General features: G+C 51.2%; 1 protein-coding gene across 1 annotated transcript in view; it reads right to left on the reverse strand.

Annotated features, from left to right (window-relative positions):
• The window catches only part of LOC141054879 (SCO-spondin-like), a 463,576-nt gene that overhangs the window by 323,946 nt on the left and 126,061 nt on the right, over positions 1-13,569 (reverse strand). Inside the window, exon 32 of the mRNA XM_073551763.1 lies at positions 4,097-4,351. Coding sequence (XP_073407864.1) covers positions 4,097-4,351 — 255 coding nt within the window. The remainder of the gene's footprint in view (positions 1-4,096; positions 4,352-13,569) is intronic.

Genomic DNA, 13,569 nt, shown 5'->3' on the forward strand with positions numbered 1-13,569 from the left:
TTGTTCTCATTCTAGTGGGTTGTTGATGCCTTTGCCGGTACCCAGGAGGCCATGGACCCATATTTCAATGGATTTTATTTCTGATCTGCCTGTCTCTCAGAGGATGACTGTTATCTGGGTGATTTGTGATAGATTCTCTAAGATGGTCCATCTTGTACCACTCCCTAAGTTGCCATCTTCCTCAGAGTTGGTGCCCTTGTTTCTGCAACAGGTGGTTCGCTTGCACGGGATTCCTGAGAACATTGTATCGGACAGAGGAGTTCAGTTTGTCTCTAGATTCTGGAGGACCTTTTGTTCCAAGTTGGGAATTCAGTTGTCCTTCTCCTTTGCATTTCACCCTCAGACCAATGGGCAGACGGAGAGAACAAACCAGACTTTGGAGGCTTATTGGAGATGTTTTATATCTGCTGATCAGGATGATTGGGTCTCATTTTTACCCTTGGCCGAATTTGCTTTAAATAATAGAGCTAGTTCTGCCACTTTGATGTCACCCTTTTTCTGTAACTTTGGGTTTCATCCTCGATTTTCTTCAGGGCAGGTGGAGTCTTCTGCCTGTCCAGGGGTTGACACTGTGGTGGAAAGAATGCAGCAGATTTGGGACCAAGTGGTGGATAAGTTGTCTCTTTCCCAGGAAAAGGCCCGGCGGTTTTCTAACCGGCATAGGGCCATTGGTCCCTGGTTTAACGTAGGTGATATGGTCTGGTTGTCATCAAAGAATATCTCTATGAAAGTGGCTTCTCCAAAGTTTAAACCTAGATTTAATGGACCTTACAAGATTTTGGAGATTATTAATCCGGTCTCTTTTCGGGTTGGCTCTTCCTGTCACATTTAAGATTCATAATATGTTTCATAAGGCCTTGTTGAAGAGGTTTGTTGAACCAGTGGTTCCTATGGCGGCACCTGCTGACCCTGTGTTGGTTGAAGGTAACATGGAATATGAGGTAGAGAAGATACTGGATTCCCGTCTGGAAGGGTTATGGTCAGGAGGATAATTCCTGGGTCTCTGCCTCGGATATTCATGCCGAAAGATTAGTGCGTGCTTTTCATCGAGCTCATCCTGATCGGCCTGGTGGCTTGGATGAGGGTTCGGTGACCCCTCCTCAAGGGGGAGGTACTGTTGTGAGCTCATCTGTTCATTCATCTTTTGTGTCCAAGGATCTCCCTGTTCTGGTGAAGGAGGGTAGTGAGGCTGATTACCAAACACCTGATCAGGTGGATGGTGACTGGGTAACGGGAACTTCTGACTGGATATAAGGCAGTCGTTGCCCTTCTGAGTCGCTGGTGATTTCTCTGCTGGATTCTTGGAGACCAGTCTGATTCCTGCTTCCAAAGATAAGTTTTTGCTCTGCTATTGAACTTATTAGTTTTGGTTTTGTTTCCCTTGTTTTTTGGAGTTCAGCCATCCCCGGCCGGGGGTGTGCTGGATTCTTTTTCCTTGATCAGTGTTCTCTTTTGCTCTGCTTTCAGAATATTCTGAGTGCTGATATAGGGTTTGAAGTCTAGTGACTTCAGGGTCCTTTTTGCTTATCAGTTGTGTTGGTAATATTTTTTAGCAGGGTTTTCTCGGATTGCAGACAGCAGCTTTTCTATCCTGTCCTTTTTAGTTAGCTTGGGCCCCATCGTTTGCTCAACCTATCTTTCTATCTGTGTTAGTGTTTTCATCTTGCTTCACCGTCATTATATGTTGGGGGCTGCCTATTGCTTTGGGGTCTGCTCTGGGGCAGTTAGTTTTTCCCTTTTCTCTCTTTAGGCTTATGTAGATCTCTGGCTGTGACGAGGTGTCTAGGATCACCGTAGGAACACTCCACGGCTACTGCTAGTTGTGTGATAGGATTAGGGGTCTGCAATCCGCTAGTTCCCAACCTCTCTGATTTTCTGGGCTGAGCTTGTGTTTTGTTTTTTTCCTCCTCGGTGACTCAATCATAACAAGAAGCTTCGGCTGCATCCCCCTCCTCTCCACTCACAGCTGGCAGTCTCACACACTGAGGGAGAAGCTTCAGCTGCATCCCCCTCCTCTCCACTCACAGCTGGCAGTCTCACACACTGAGGGAGAGAAACTTCGGCTGCATCCCCCTCCTCTCCACTCACAGCTGGCAGTCTCACACACTGAGGGAGAGAAGCTTCGGCTGCATCCCCCTCCTCTCCACTCACAGCTGGCAGTCTCGCACACTGAGGGAGAGAAGCTTCGGCTGCATCCCCCTCCTCTCCACTCACAGCTGGCAGTCTCACACACTGAGGGAGAGAAGCTTCGGCTACATCCTCCTCCTCTCCACTCACAGCTGGCAGTCTCACACACTGAGGGAGAGAAGCTTCAGCTGCATCCCCCTCCTCTCCACTCACAGCTGGCAGTCTCACACACCGAGGGAGAGAAGCTTCGGCTGAATCCCCCTCACAGCTGGCAGTCACACACTGAAGGAGAGAAGCTTCCGCTGCATCCCCCTCCTCCTCCTCTCTCACAGCTGGCAGTTTCACACACTGAGGGAGAGAAGCTTCGGCTGCATCCCCTTCCTCCTCTCTCACAGCTGGCAGTCTCACACACTGAAGGAGAGAAGCTTCCGCTGCATCCTCCTCCTCCCCTCTCACAGCTGGCAGTCTCACACTTTAGAGGAGAGAAGCTTCGGCTGCATCCCCCTCCTCCTCCTCTCTCACAGCTGGCAGTCTCACACACTGAGGGAGAGAAGCTTCGGCTGCATCCCCCTCCTCTCCACTCACAGCTGGCAGTCTCGCACACTGAGGGAGAGAAGCTTCGGCTGCATCCCCCTCCTCTCCACTCACAGCTGGCAGTCTCACACACTGAGGGAGAGAAGCTTCGGCTACATCCTCCTCCCCTCTCACAGCTGGCAGTCTCACACTGAGGGAGAGAAGCTTCGGCTGCATCCCCCTCCTCTCCACTCACAGCTGGCAGTCTCACACAATGAAGGAGAGAAGCTTCCGCTGCATCCCCCTCCTCCTCCCCTCTCACAGCTGGCAGTCTCACACTTTAGAGGAGAGAAGCTTCGGCTGCATCCCCCTCCTCCCCTCTCACAGCTGGCAGTCTCACACACTGAGGGAGAGAAGCTTCGGCTGCATCCCCCTCCTCTCCACTCACAGCTGGCAGTCTCACACACCGAGGGAGAGAAGCTCCGGCTGCATCCCCCTCCTCCCCTCCCACAGCTGGCAGTCTCACACACTGAAGGAGAGAAGCTTCGGCTGCATCCCCCTCCTCCCCTCCCACAGCTGGCAGTCTCACACACTGAAGGAGAGAAGCTTCCGCTGCATCCCCCTCCTCCCCTCCCACAGCTGGCAGTCTCACACACTGAAGGAGAGAAGCTCCGGCTGCATCCCCCTCCTCCCCTCCCACAGCTGGCAGTCTCGCACACTGAGGGAGAGAAGCTTCGGCTGCATCCCCCTCCCCTCCCACAGCTGGCAGTCTCACACACTGAAGGAGAGAAGATCCGGCTGCATCCCCCTCCTCCCCTCCCACAGCTGGCAGTCTCGCACACTGAGGGAGAGAAGCTTCGGCTGCATCCCCCTCCCCTCCCACAGCTGGCAGTCTCACACACTGAAGGAGAGAAGCTTCGGCTGCATCCCCCTCCTCCCCTCTCACAGCTGGCAGTCTCACACACTGAGGGAGAGAAGCTTCGGCTGCATCCCCCTCCTCTCCACTCACAGCTGGCAGTCTCGCACACTGAGGGAGAGAAGCTTCGGCTGCATCCCCCTCCCCTCCCACAGCTGGCAGTCTCACACACTGAAGGAGAGAAGCTTCGGCTGCAACCCCCTCCTCCCCTCCCACAGCTGGCAGTCTCGCACACTGAGGGAGAGAAGCTTTGGCTGCATCCCCCTCCCCTCCCACAGCTGGCAGTCTCACACACTGAAGGAGAGAAGCTTCGGCTGCATCCCCCTCCTCCCCTCTCACAGCTGGCAGTCTCACACACTGAGGGAGAGAAGCTTCGGCTGCATCCCCCTCCTCCCCTCCCACAGCTGGCAGTCTCACACTTTGGGGAAGAGAAGCTTTGGTAGAATCTCCTCCCTGCTTGTTCCTGTGGCTTTGCTTGTGGTTATAATGTTTTCTGTAAATTATCGCGGTAGATTATACTAGTAGATCCAGGTCTCTTACCACAGTTGTCCATGCTTTCATCTGATTGGTCCCGGCAGTGGGGGGCTCCGTCACACAGCTGGCTGTAGCCCACACATTCCCCACTCAGCGAACATTTGAAGTGTTCCCAGTCACATGTTTCGTTACAGTCGAGCTCGTCGCTGCCATCCATACAGTCCACCTCATGGTCGCACAGCCAGCCCCGAGGTCTGCACTCCCCGCTGCCGCACTGAAACTCGTAGCGACCGCAGCGGCCGCCGGGCTCGCCAGCTGAAAGACACAATCAGCGAATATCTCCTTGTCGTGCTATAGAAATGTATGGACAAGCTGTGATGTTCATCATGCCACTCGCGAGACGTATATAAGACACATGGCTGCAGTATGAGTACTCCTGTACATACAGGCCACAAAAACCAGAACGGGATCTAGAGTGACAGCGAGAGAAAGCAGACAGTGACCTAGAGCGAGAGCGAGCGAAAACAGCCAGCATTCTAGAGTGACAGTGAGAGAAAGAAGACAGTGACCTAGAGCGAGAGCGAGCGAAAACAGCCAGCATTCTAGAGTGACAGTGAGAGAAAGAAGACAGTGATACAGAGCGAGAGCGAGCGAAAACAGCCAGCAACCCAGAGTGACAGTGAGAGAAAGAAGACAGTGACCTAGAGCGAGAGCGAGCGAAAACAGCCAGCAATCTAGAGTGACAGTGAGAGAAAGAAGACAGTGACCGAGAGCGAGAGCGAGCGAAAACAGCCAGCATTCTAGAGTGACAGTGAGAGAAAGAAGACAGTGATACAGAGCGAGAGCGAGCGAAAACAGCCAGCAACCCAGAGTGACAGTGAGAGAAAGAAGACAGTGACCTAGAGCGAGAGCGAGCGAAAACAGCCAGCAATCTAGAGTGACAGCGAGAGAAAGCAGACAGTGACCTAGAGCGAGAGCGAGCGAAAACAAACCAGCATTCTAGAGTGATAGCGAGAGAAAGCAGACAGTGACCTAGAGCGAGAGCGAGCGAAAACAGCCAGCAATCTAGAGTGACAGTGAGAGAAAGAAGACAGTGACCTAGAGCGAGAGCGAGCGAAAACAGCCAGCATTCTAGAGTGAAAGTGAGAGAAAGAAGACAGTGACCTAGAGCGAGAGCGAGCGAAAACAGCCAGCATTCTAGAGTGACAGTGAGAGAAAGAAGACAGTGACCTAGAGCGAGAGCGAGCGAAAACAGCCAGCAATCTAGAGTGACAGTGAGAGAAAGAAGACAGTGACCGAGAGCGAGCGAAAACAGCCAGCAATCTAGAGTGACAGTGAGAGAAAGAAGACAGTGACCTAGAGCGAGAGCGAGCGAAAACAGCCAGCAATCTAGAGTGACAGTGAGAGAAAGAAGACAGTGACCTAGAGCGAGAGCGAGTGAAAACAGCCAGCAATCGAGAGTGACAGTGAGAGAAAGAAGACAGTGACCTAGAGCGAGAGCGAGCGAAAACAGCCAGCATTCTAGAGTGATAGCGAGAGAAAGAAGACAGTGACCCAGAGCGAGAGCGAGCGAAAACAGCCAGCAACCCAGAGTGACAGTGAGCGAAAGAAGACAGTGACCTAGAGCGAGAGCAAGCGAAAACAGCCAGCAATCTAGAGTGACAGTGAGATAAAGAAGACAGTGACCTAGAGCGAGAGCGAGCGTAAACAGCCAGCATTCTAGAGTGATAGCGAGAGAAAGAAGACAGTGACCAAGAGCGAGAGCGAGCGAAAACAGCCAGCAACCCAGAGTGACAGTGAGAGAAAGCAGACAGTGACCTAGAGCAAGAGCGAGAGAAAACAGCCAGCAATCTAGAGTGACAGTGAGAGAAAGAAGACAGTGACCTAGAGCGAGAGCGAGCGAAAACAGCCAGCAACCCAGAGTGACAGTGAGAGAAAGCAGACAGTGACCTAGAGCGAGAGCGAGCGAAAACAGCCAGCAATCTAGAGTGACAGTGAGAGAAAGAAGACAGTGACCTAGAGCGAGCGAAAACAGCCAGCAATCTAGAGTGACAGTGAGAGAAAGAAGACAGTGACCGAGAGCGAGAGCGAGCGAAAACAGCCAGCATTCTAGAGTGACAGTGAGAGAAAGAAGACAGTGATACAGAGCGAGAGCGAGCGAAAACAGCCAGCAACCCAGAGTGACAGTGAGAGAAAGAAGACAGTGACCTAGAGCGAGAGCGAGCGAAAACAGCCAGCAATCTAGAGTGACAGCGAGAGAAAGCAGACAGTGACCTAGAGCGAGAGCGAGCGAAAACAAACCAGCATTCTAGAGTGATAGCGAGAGAAAGCAGACAGTGACCTAGAGCGAGAGCGAGCGAAAACAGCCAGCAATCTAGAGTGACAGTGAGAGAAAGAAGACAGTGACCTAGAGCAAGAGCGAGCGAAAACAGCCAGCATTCTAGAGTGAAAGTGAGAGAAAGAAGACAGTGACCTAGAGCGAGAGCGAGCGAAAACAGCCAGCATTCTAGAGTGACAGTGAGAGAAAGAAGACAGTGACCTAGAGCGAGAGCGAGCGAAAACAGCCAGCAATCTAGAGTGACAGTGAGAGAAAGAAGACAGTGACCGAGAGCGAGAGCGAGCGAAAACAGCCAGCAATCTAGAGTGACAGCAAGAGAAAGAAGACAGTGACCGAGAGCGAGAGCGAGCGAAAACAGCCAGCATTCTAGAGTGATAGCGAGAGAAAGAAGACAGTGACCGAGAGCGAGATTGAGCGAAAACAGCCAGCATTCTAGAGTGACAGTGAGAGAAAGAAGACAGTGACCCAGAGCGAGAGCGAGTGAAAACAGCCAGCAACCCAGAGTGACAGTGAGAGAAAGCAGACAGTGACCTAGAGCGAAAGCGAGCGAAAACAGCCAGCATTCTAGAGTGACAGTGAGAGAAAGAAGACAGTGACCTAGAGCGAGAGCGAGCGAAAACAGCCAGCAATCTAGAGTGACAGTGAGAGAAAGAAGACAGTGACCTAGAGCGAGAGCAAGCGAAAACAGCCAGCAATCTAGAGTGACAGTGACAGAAAGAAGACAGTGACCGAGAGCGAGAGCGAGCGAAAACAGCCAGCAATCTAGAGTGACAGTGAGAGAAAGAAGACAGTGACCTAGAGCGAAAGCGAGCGAAAACAGCCAGCATTCTAGAGTGATAGCGAGAGAAAGAAGACAGTGACCGAGAGCGAGAGCGAGCGAAAACATCCAGCAACCCAGAGTGACAGTGAGAGAAAGAAGACAGTGACCTAGAGCGAGAGCGAGCGAAAACAGCCAGCAACCAAGAGTGACAGTGAGAGAAAGAAGACAGTGACCTAGAGCGAGAGCGAGCGAAAACAGCCAGCAATCTAGAGTGACAGTGAGATAAAGAAGACAGTGACCCAGAGCGAGAGCGAGCGAAAACAGCCAGCAACCCAGAGTGACATTGAGAGAAAGCAGACAGTGACCTAGAGCGAGAGCGAGCGAAAACAGCCAGCATTCTAGAGTGATAGCGAGAGAAAGAAGACAGTGACCCAGAGCGAGAGCGAGCGAAAAAAAACAGCAACCCAGAGTGACAGTGAGAGAAAGCAGACAGTGACCTAGAGCGAGAGCGAGCGAAAACAGCCAGCAATCTAGAGTGACAGTGAGAGAAAGAAGACAGTGACCGAGAGCGAGAGCGAGCGAAAACAGCCAGCATTCTAGAGTGACAGTGAGAGAAAGAAGACAGTGACCCAGAGCGAGAGCGAGCGAAAACAGCCAGCAACCCAGAGTGACAGTGAGAGAAAGCAAACAGTGACCTAGAGCGAGAGCGAGCGAAAACAGCCAGCAATCTAGAGTGACAGTGAGAGAAAGAAGACAGTGACCTAGAGCCAGAGCGAGCGAAAACAGCCAGCAATCTAGAGTGACAGTGAGAGAAAGAAGACAGTGACCGAGAGCGAGCGAAAACAGCCAGCATTCTAGAGTGACAGTGAGAGAAAGAAGACAGTGACCAAGAGCGAGAGCGAGCGAAAACAGCCAGCAATCTAGAGTGACAGTGAGAGAAAGCAGACAGTGACCTAGAGCGAGAGTGAGCGAAAACAAACCAGTATTCTAGAGTGATAGCGAGAGAAAGCAGACAGTGACCTAGAGCGAGAGCGAGAGAAAACAGCCAGCAACCCAGAGTGACAGTGAGAGAAAGAAGACAGTGACCTAGAGCGAGAGCGAGCGAAAACAGCCAGCAATCTAGAGTGACAGCGAGAGAAAGCAGACAGTGACCTAGAGCGAGAGCGAGCGAAAACAAACCAGCATTCTAGAGTGATAGCGAGAGAAAGCAGACAGTGACCTAGAGCGAGAGCGAGCGAAAACAGCCAGCATTCTAGAGTGACAGCGAGAGAAAGAAGACAGTGACCTAGAGCGAGAGCGAGCGAAAACAGCCAGCAATCTAGAGTGACAGTGAGAGAAAGAAGACAGTGACCTAGAGCGAGAGCGAGCGAAAACAGCCAGCAACCCAGAGTGACAGTGAGAGAAAGAAGACAGTGACCTAGAGCGAGAGCGAGTGAAAGCAGCCAGCAATCTAGAGTGACAGCGAGATAAAGCAGACAGTGACCTAGAGCGAGAGCGAGCGAAAACAAACCAGCATTCTAGAGTGATAGCGAGAGAAAGAAGACAGTGACCTAGAGCGAGAGCGAGCGAAAACAGCCAGCATTCTAGAGTGACAGCGAGAGAAAGAAGACAGTGACCTAGAGCGAGAGCGAGCGAAAACAAAACAGCAATCTAGAGTGACAGTGAAAGAAAGCAGACAGTGACCTAGAGCGAGAGAAAGCAGCCAGCAATCTAGAGTGACAGCGAGAGAAAGCAGACAGTGACCTAGAGCGAGAGCGAGCGAAAACAGCCAGCAATCTAGAGTGACAGTGAGAGAAAGAAGACAGTGACCTAGAGCGAGAGCGAGCGAAAACAGCCAGCATTCTAGAGTGACAGTGAGAGAAAGAAGACAGTGACCTAGAGCGAGAGCGAGCGAAAACAGCCAGCAATCTAGAGTGACAGTGAAAGAAAGCAGACAGTGACCTAGAGCGAGAAAAAGCAGCCAGCAATCTAGAGTGACAGCGAGAGAAAGCAGACAGTGACCTAGAGCGAGAGTGAGCGAAAACAGCCAGCAATCTAGAGTGACAGTGAGAGAAAGAAGACAGTGACCTAGAGCGAGAGCGAGCGAAAACAGCCAGCAATCTAGAGTGACAGTGAGATAAAGAAGACAGTGACCCAGAGCGAGAGCGAGCGAAAACAGCCAGCAACCCAGAGTGACATTGAGAGAAAGCAGACAGTGACCTAGAGCGAGAGCGAGCGAAAACAGCCAGCATTCTAGAGTGATAGCGAGAGAAAGAAGACAGTGACCCAGAGCGAGAGCGAGCGAAAAAAAACAGCAACCCAGAGTGACAGTGAGAGAAAGCAGACAGTGACCTAGAGCGAGAGTGAGCGAAAACAGCCAGCAATCTAGAGTGACAGTGAGAGAAAGAAGACAGTGACCTAGAGCGAGAGCGAGCGAAAACAGCCAGCAATCTAGAGTGACAGTGAGAGAAAGAAGACAGTGACCGAGAGCGAGAGCGAGCGAAAACAGCCAGCATTCTAGAGTGACAGTGAGAGAAAGAAGACAGTGACCCAGAGCGAGAGCGAGCGAAAACAGCCAGCAACCCAGAGTGACAGTGAGAGAAAGCAAACAGTGACCTAGAGCGAGAGCGAGCGAAAACAGCCAGCAATCTAGAGTGACAGCGAGAGAAAGCAGACAGTGACCTAGAGCGAGAGTGAGCGAAAACAGCCAGCAATCTAGAGTGACAGTGAGAGAAAGAAGACAGTGACCTAGAGCGAGAGCGAGCGAAAACAGCCAGCAATCTAGAGTGACAGTGAGATAAAGAAGACAGTGACCCAGAGCGAGAGCGAGCGAAAACAGCCAGCAACCCAGAGTGACATTGAGAGAAAGCAGACAGTGACCTAGAGCGAGAGCGAGCGAAAACAGCCAGCATTCTAGAGTGATAGCGAGAGAAAGAAGACAGTGACCCAGAGCGAGAGCGAGCGAAAAAAAACAGCAACCCAGAGTGACAGTGAGAGAAAGCAGACAGTGACCTAGAGCGAGAGTGAGCGAAAACAGCCAGCAATCTAGAGTGACAGTGAGAGAAAGAAGACAGTGACCTAGAGCGAGAGCGAGCGAAAACAGCCAGCAATCTAGAGTGACAGTGAGAGAAAGAAGACAGTGACCGAGAGCGAGAGCGAGCGAAAACAGCCAGCATTCTAGAGTGACAGTGAGAGAAAGAAGACAGTGACCCAGAGCGAGAGCGAGCGAAAACAGCCAGCAACCCAGAGTGACAGTGAGAGAAAGCAAACAGTGACCTAGAGCGAGAGCGAGCGAAAACAGCCAGCAATCTAGAGTGACAGTGAGAGAAAGAAGACAGTGACCTAGAGCCAGAGCGAGCGAAAACAGCCAGCAATCTAGAGTGACAGTGAGAGAAAGAAGACAGTGACCGAGAGCGAGCGAAAACAGCCAGCATTCTAGAGTGACAGTGAGAGAAAGAAGACAGTGACCAAGAGCGAGAGCGAGCGAAAACAGCCAGCAATCTAGAGTGACAGTGAGAGAAAGCAGACAGTGACCTAGAGCGAGAGTGAGCGAAAACAAACCAGTATTCTAGAGTGATAGCGAGAGAAAGCAGACAGTGACCTAGAGCGAGAGCGAGAGAAAACAGCCAGCAACCCAGAGTGACAGTGAGAGAAAGAAGACAGTGACCTAGAGCGAGAGCGAGCGAAAACAGCCAGCAATCTAGAGTGACAGCGAGAGAAAGCAGACAGTGACCTAGAGCGAGAGCGAGCGAAAACAAACCAGCATTCTAGAGTGATAGCGAGAGAAAGCAGACAGTGACCTAGAGCGAGAGCGAGCGAAAACAGCCAGCATTCTAGAGTGACAGCGAGAGAAAGAAGACAGTGACCTAGAGCGAGAGCGAGCGAAAACAGCCAGCAATCTAGAGTGACAGTGAGAGAAAGAAGACAGTGACCTAGAGCGAGAGCGAGCGAAAACAGCCAGCAACCCAGAGTGACAGTGAGAGAAAGAAGACAGTGACCTAGAGCGAGAGCGAGTGAAAGCAGCCAGCAATCTAGAGTGACAGCGAGATAAAGCAGACAGTGACCTAGAGCGAGAGCGAGCGAAAACAAACCAGCATTCCAGAGTGATAGCGAGAGAAAGAAGACAGTGACCTAGAGCGAGAGCGAGCGAAAACAGCCAGCATTCTAGAGTGACAGCGAGAGAAAGAAGACAGTGACCTAGAGCGAGAGCGAGCGAAAACAGCCAGCAATCTAGAGTGACAGTGAGAGAAAGAAGACTGTGACCTAGAGCGAGCGAAAACAGCCAGCATTCTAGAGTGAAAGTGAGAGAAAGAAGACAGTGACCTAGAGCGAGAGCGAGCAAAAACAAGCCAGCAATCTAGAGTGACAGTGAGAGAAAGAAGACAGTGACCTAGAGCGAGAGCGAGCGAAAACAGCCAGCATTCTAGAGTGACAGCGAGAGAAAGAAGACAGTGACCTAGAGCGAGAGCGAGCGAAAACAGCCAGCAATCTAGAGTGACAGTGCGAGAAAGAAGACAGTGACCTAGAGTGAGAGCGAGCCGAAACAGCCAGCATTCTAGAGTGACAGCGAGAGAAAGAAGACAGTGACCTAGAGCGAGAGCGAGCGAAAACAAAACAGCAATCTAGAGTGACAGTGAAAGAAAGCAGACAGTGACCTAGAACGAGAGAAAGCAGCCAGCAACCTAGAGTGACAGCGAGAGAAAGCAGACAGTGACCTAGAGCGAGAGCGAGCGAAAACAGCCAGCAATCTAGAGTGACAGTGAGAGAAAGAAGACAGTGACCGAGAGCGAGAGTGAGCGAAAACAGCCAGCATTCTAGAGTGACAGTGAGAGAAAGAAGACAGTGACCTAGAGCGAGAGCGAGCGAAAACAGCCAGCAATCTAGAGTGACAGTGAAAGAAAGCAGACAGTGACCTAGAGCGAGAAAAAGCAGCCAGCAATCTAGAGTGACAGCGAGAGAAAGCAGACAGTGACCTAGAGCGAGAGTGAGCGAAAACAGCCAGCAATCTAGAGTGACAGTGAGAGAAAGAAGACAGTGACTGAGAGCGAGCAAAAACAGCCAGCAATCTAGAGTGACAGCGAGAGAAAGAAGACAGTGACCGAGAGCGAGAGCGAGCGAAAACAGCCAGCAATCTAGAGTGACAGCGAGAGAAAGAAGACAGTGACCTAGAGCGAGAGCGAGCGAAAACAGCCAGCAATCTAGAGTGACAGTGAGAGAAAGAAGACAGTGACCTAGAGCGAGAGCGAGCGAAAACAGCCAGCAATCTAGAGTGACAGTGAGAGAAAGAAGACAGTGACCTAGAGCGAGAGCGAGCGAAAACAGCCAGCAATCTAGAGTGACAGTGAGAGAAAGAAGACAGTGACCTAGAGCGAGAGCGAGTGAAAACAGCCAGCAATCTAGAGTGACAGTGAGAGAAAGCAGACAGTGACCTAGAGCGAGAGCGAGCGAAAACAGCCAGCATTCTAGAGTGACAGTGAGAGAAAGAAGACAGTGACCTAGAGCGAGAGCGAGCGAAAACAGCCAGCAATCTAGAGTGACAGTGAGAGAAAGCAGACAGTTACCTAGAGCGAGAGAAAACAGCCAGCAATCTAGAGTGACAGTGAAAGAAAGCAGAAAGTGACCTAGAGCGAGAGCGAGCGAAAACAGCCAGCAATCTAGAGTGACAGTGAGAGAAAGAAGACAGTTACCCAGAGCGAGAGCGAGTGAAAACAGCCAGCAATCTAGAGTGACAGCGAGAGAAAGAAGACAGTGACCTAGAGCGAGAGCGAGCGAAAACAGCCAGCAATCTAGAGTGACAGTGAGAGAACGCAGACAGTGACCTAGAGCGAGAGCGTGCAAAAAGAGCCAGCAATCTAGAGTGACAGTGAGAGAAAGCAGACAGTTACCTAGAGCGAGAGCGAGCGAAAACAGCCAGCAATCTAGAGTGACAGTGAAAGAAAGCAGAAAGTGACCTAGAGCGAGAGCGAGCGAAAACAGCCAGCAATCTAGAGTGACAGTGAGAGAAAGAAGACAGTTACCTAGAGCGAGAGAAAACAGCCAGAAATCTAGAGTGACAGTGAGAGAAAAAAGTCAGTGACCGAGAGCGAGCGAAAACAGACAGCAATCTAGAGTGACAGTGAGAGAAAAAAGACAGTGACCAAGAGCGAGAGCAAGCGAAAACAGCCAGCAATCTAGAGTGACAGTGAAAGAAAGCAGAAAGTGACCTAGAGTGAGAGTGAGTGAAAACAGCAAGCAATCTAGAGTGACAGTGAGAGAAAAAAGACAGTGACCTAGAGCGAGAGCGAGTGAAAACAGCCAGCAATCTAGAGTGACAGTGAGAGAAAAAAGAAAGTGACCAAGAGCGAGAGAAAAAAGCCAGCAATCTAGAGTGATAGTGAGAGAAAGAAGACAGTGATCAAGAGCGAGCGAAAAAAGCCAGCAATCTAGAGTGATAGTGAGAGAAAGAAGACAGTGACCTAGAGC

Source organism: Dendrobates tinctorius, unplaced genomic scaffold, assembly GCF_039654945.1.
Source record: "Dendrobates tinctorius isolate UK_male_01 unplaced genomic scaffold, ASM3965494v1 ptg000179l, whole genome shotgun sequence".
NCBI classification, from domain to species: Eukaryota; Metazoa; Chordata; class Amphibia; order Anura; family Dendrobatidae; genus Dendrobates; species Dendrobates tinctorius.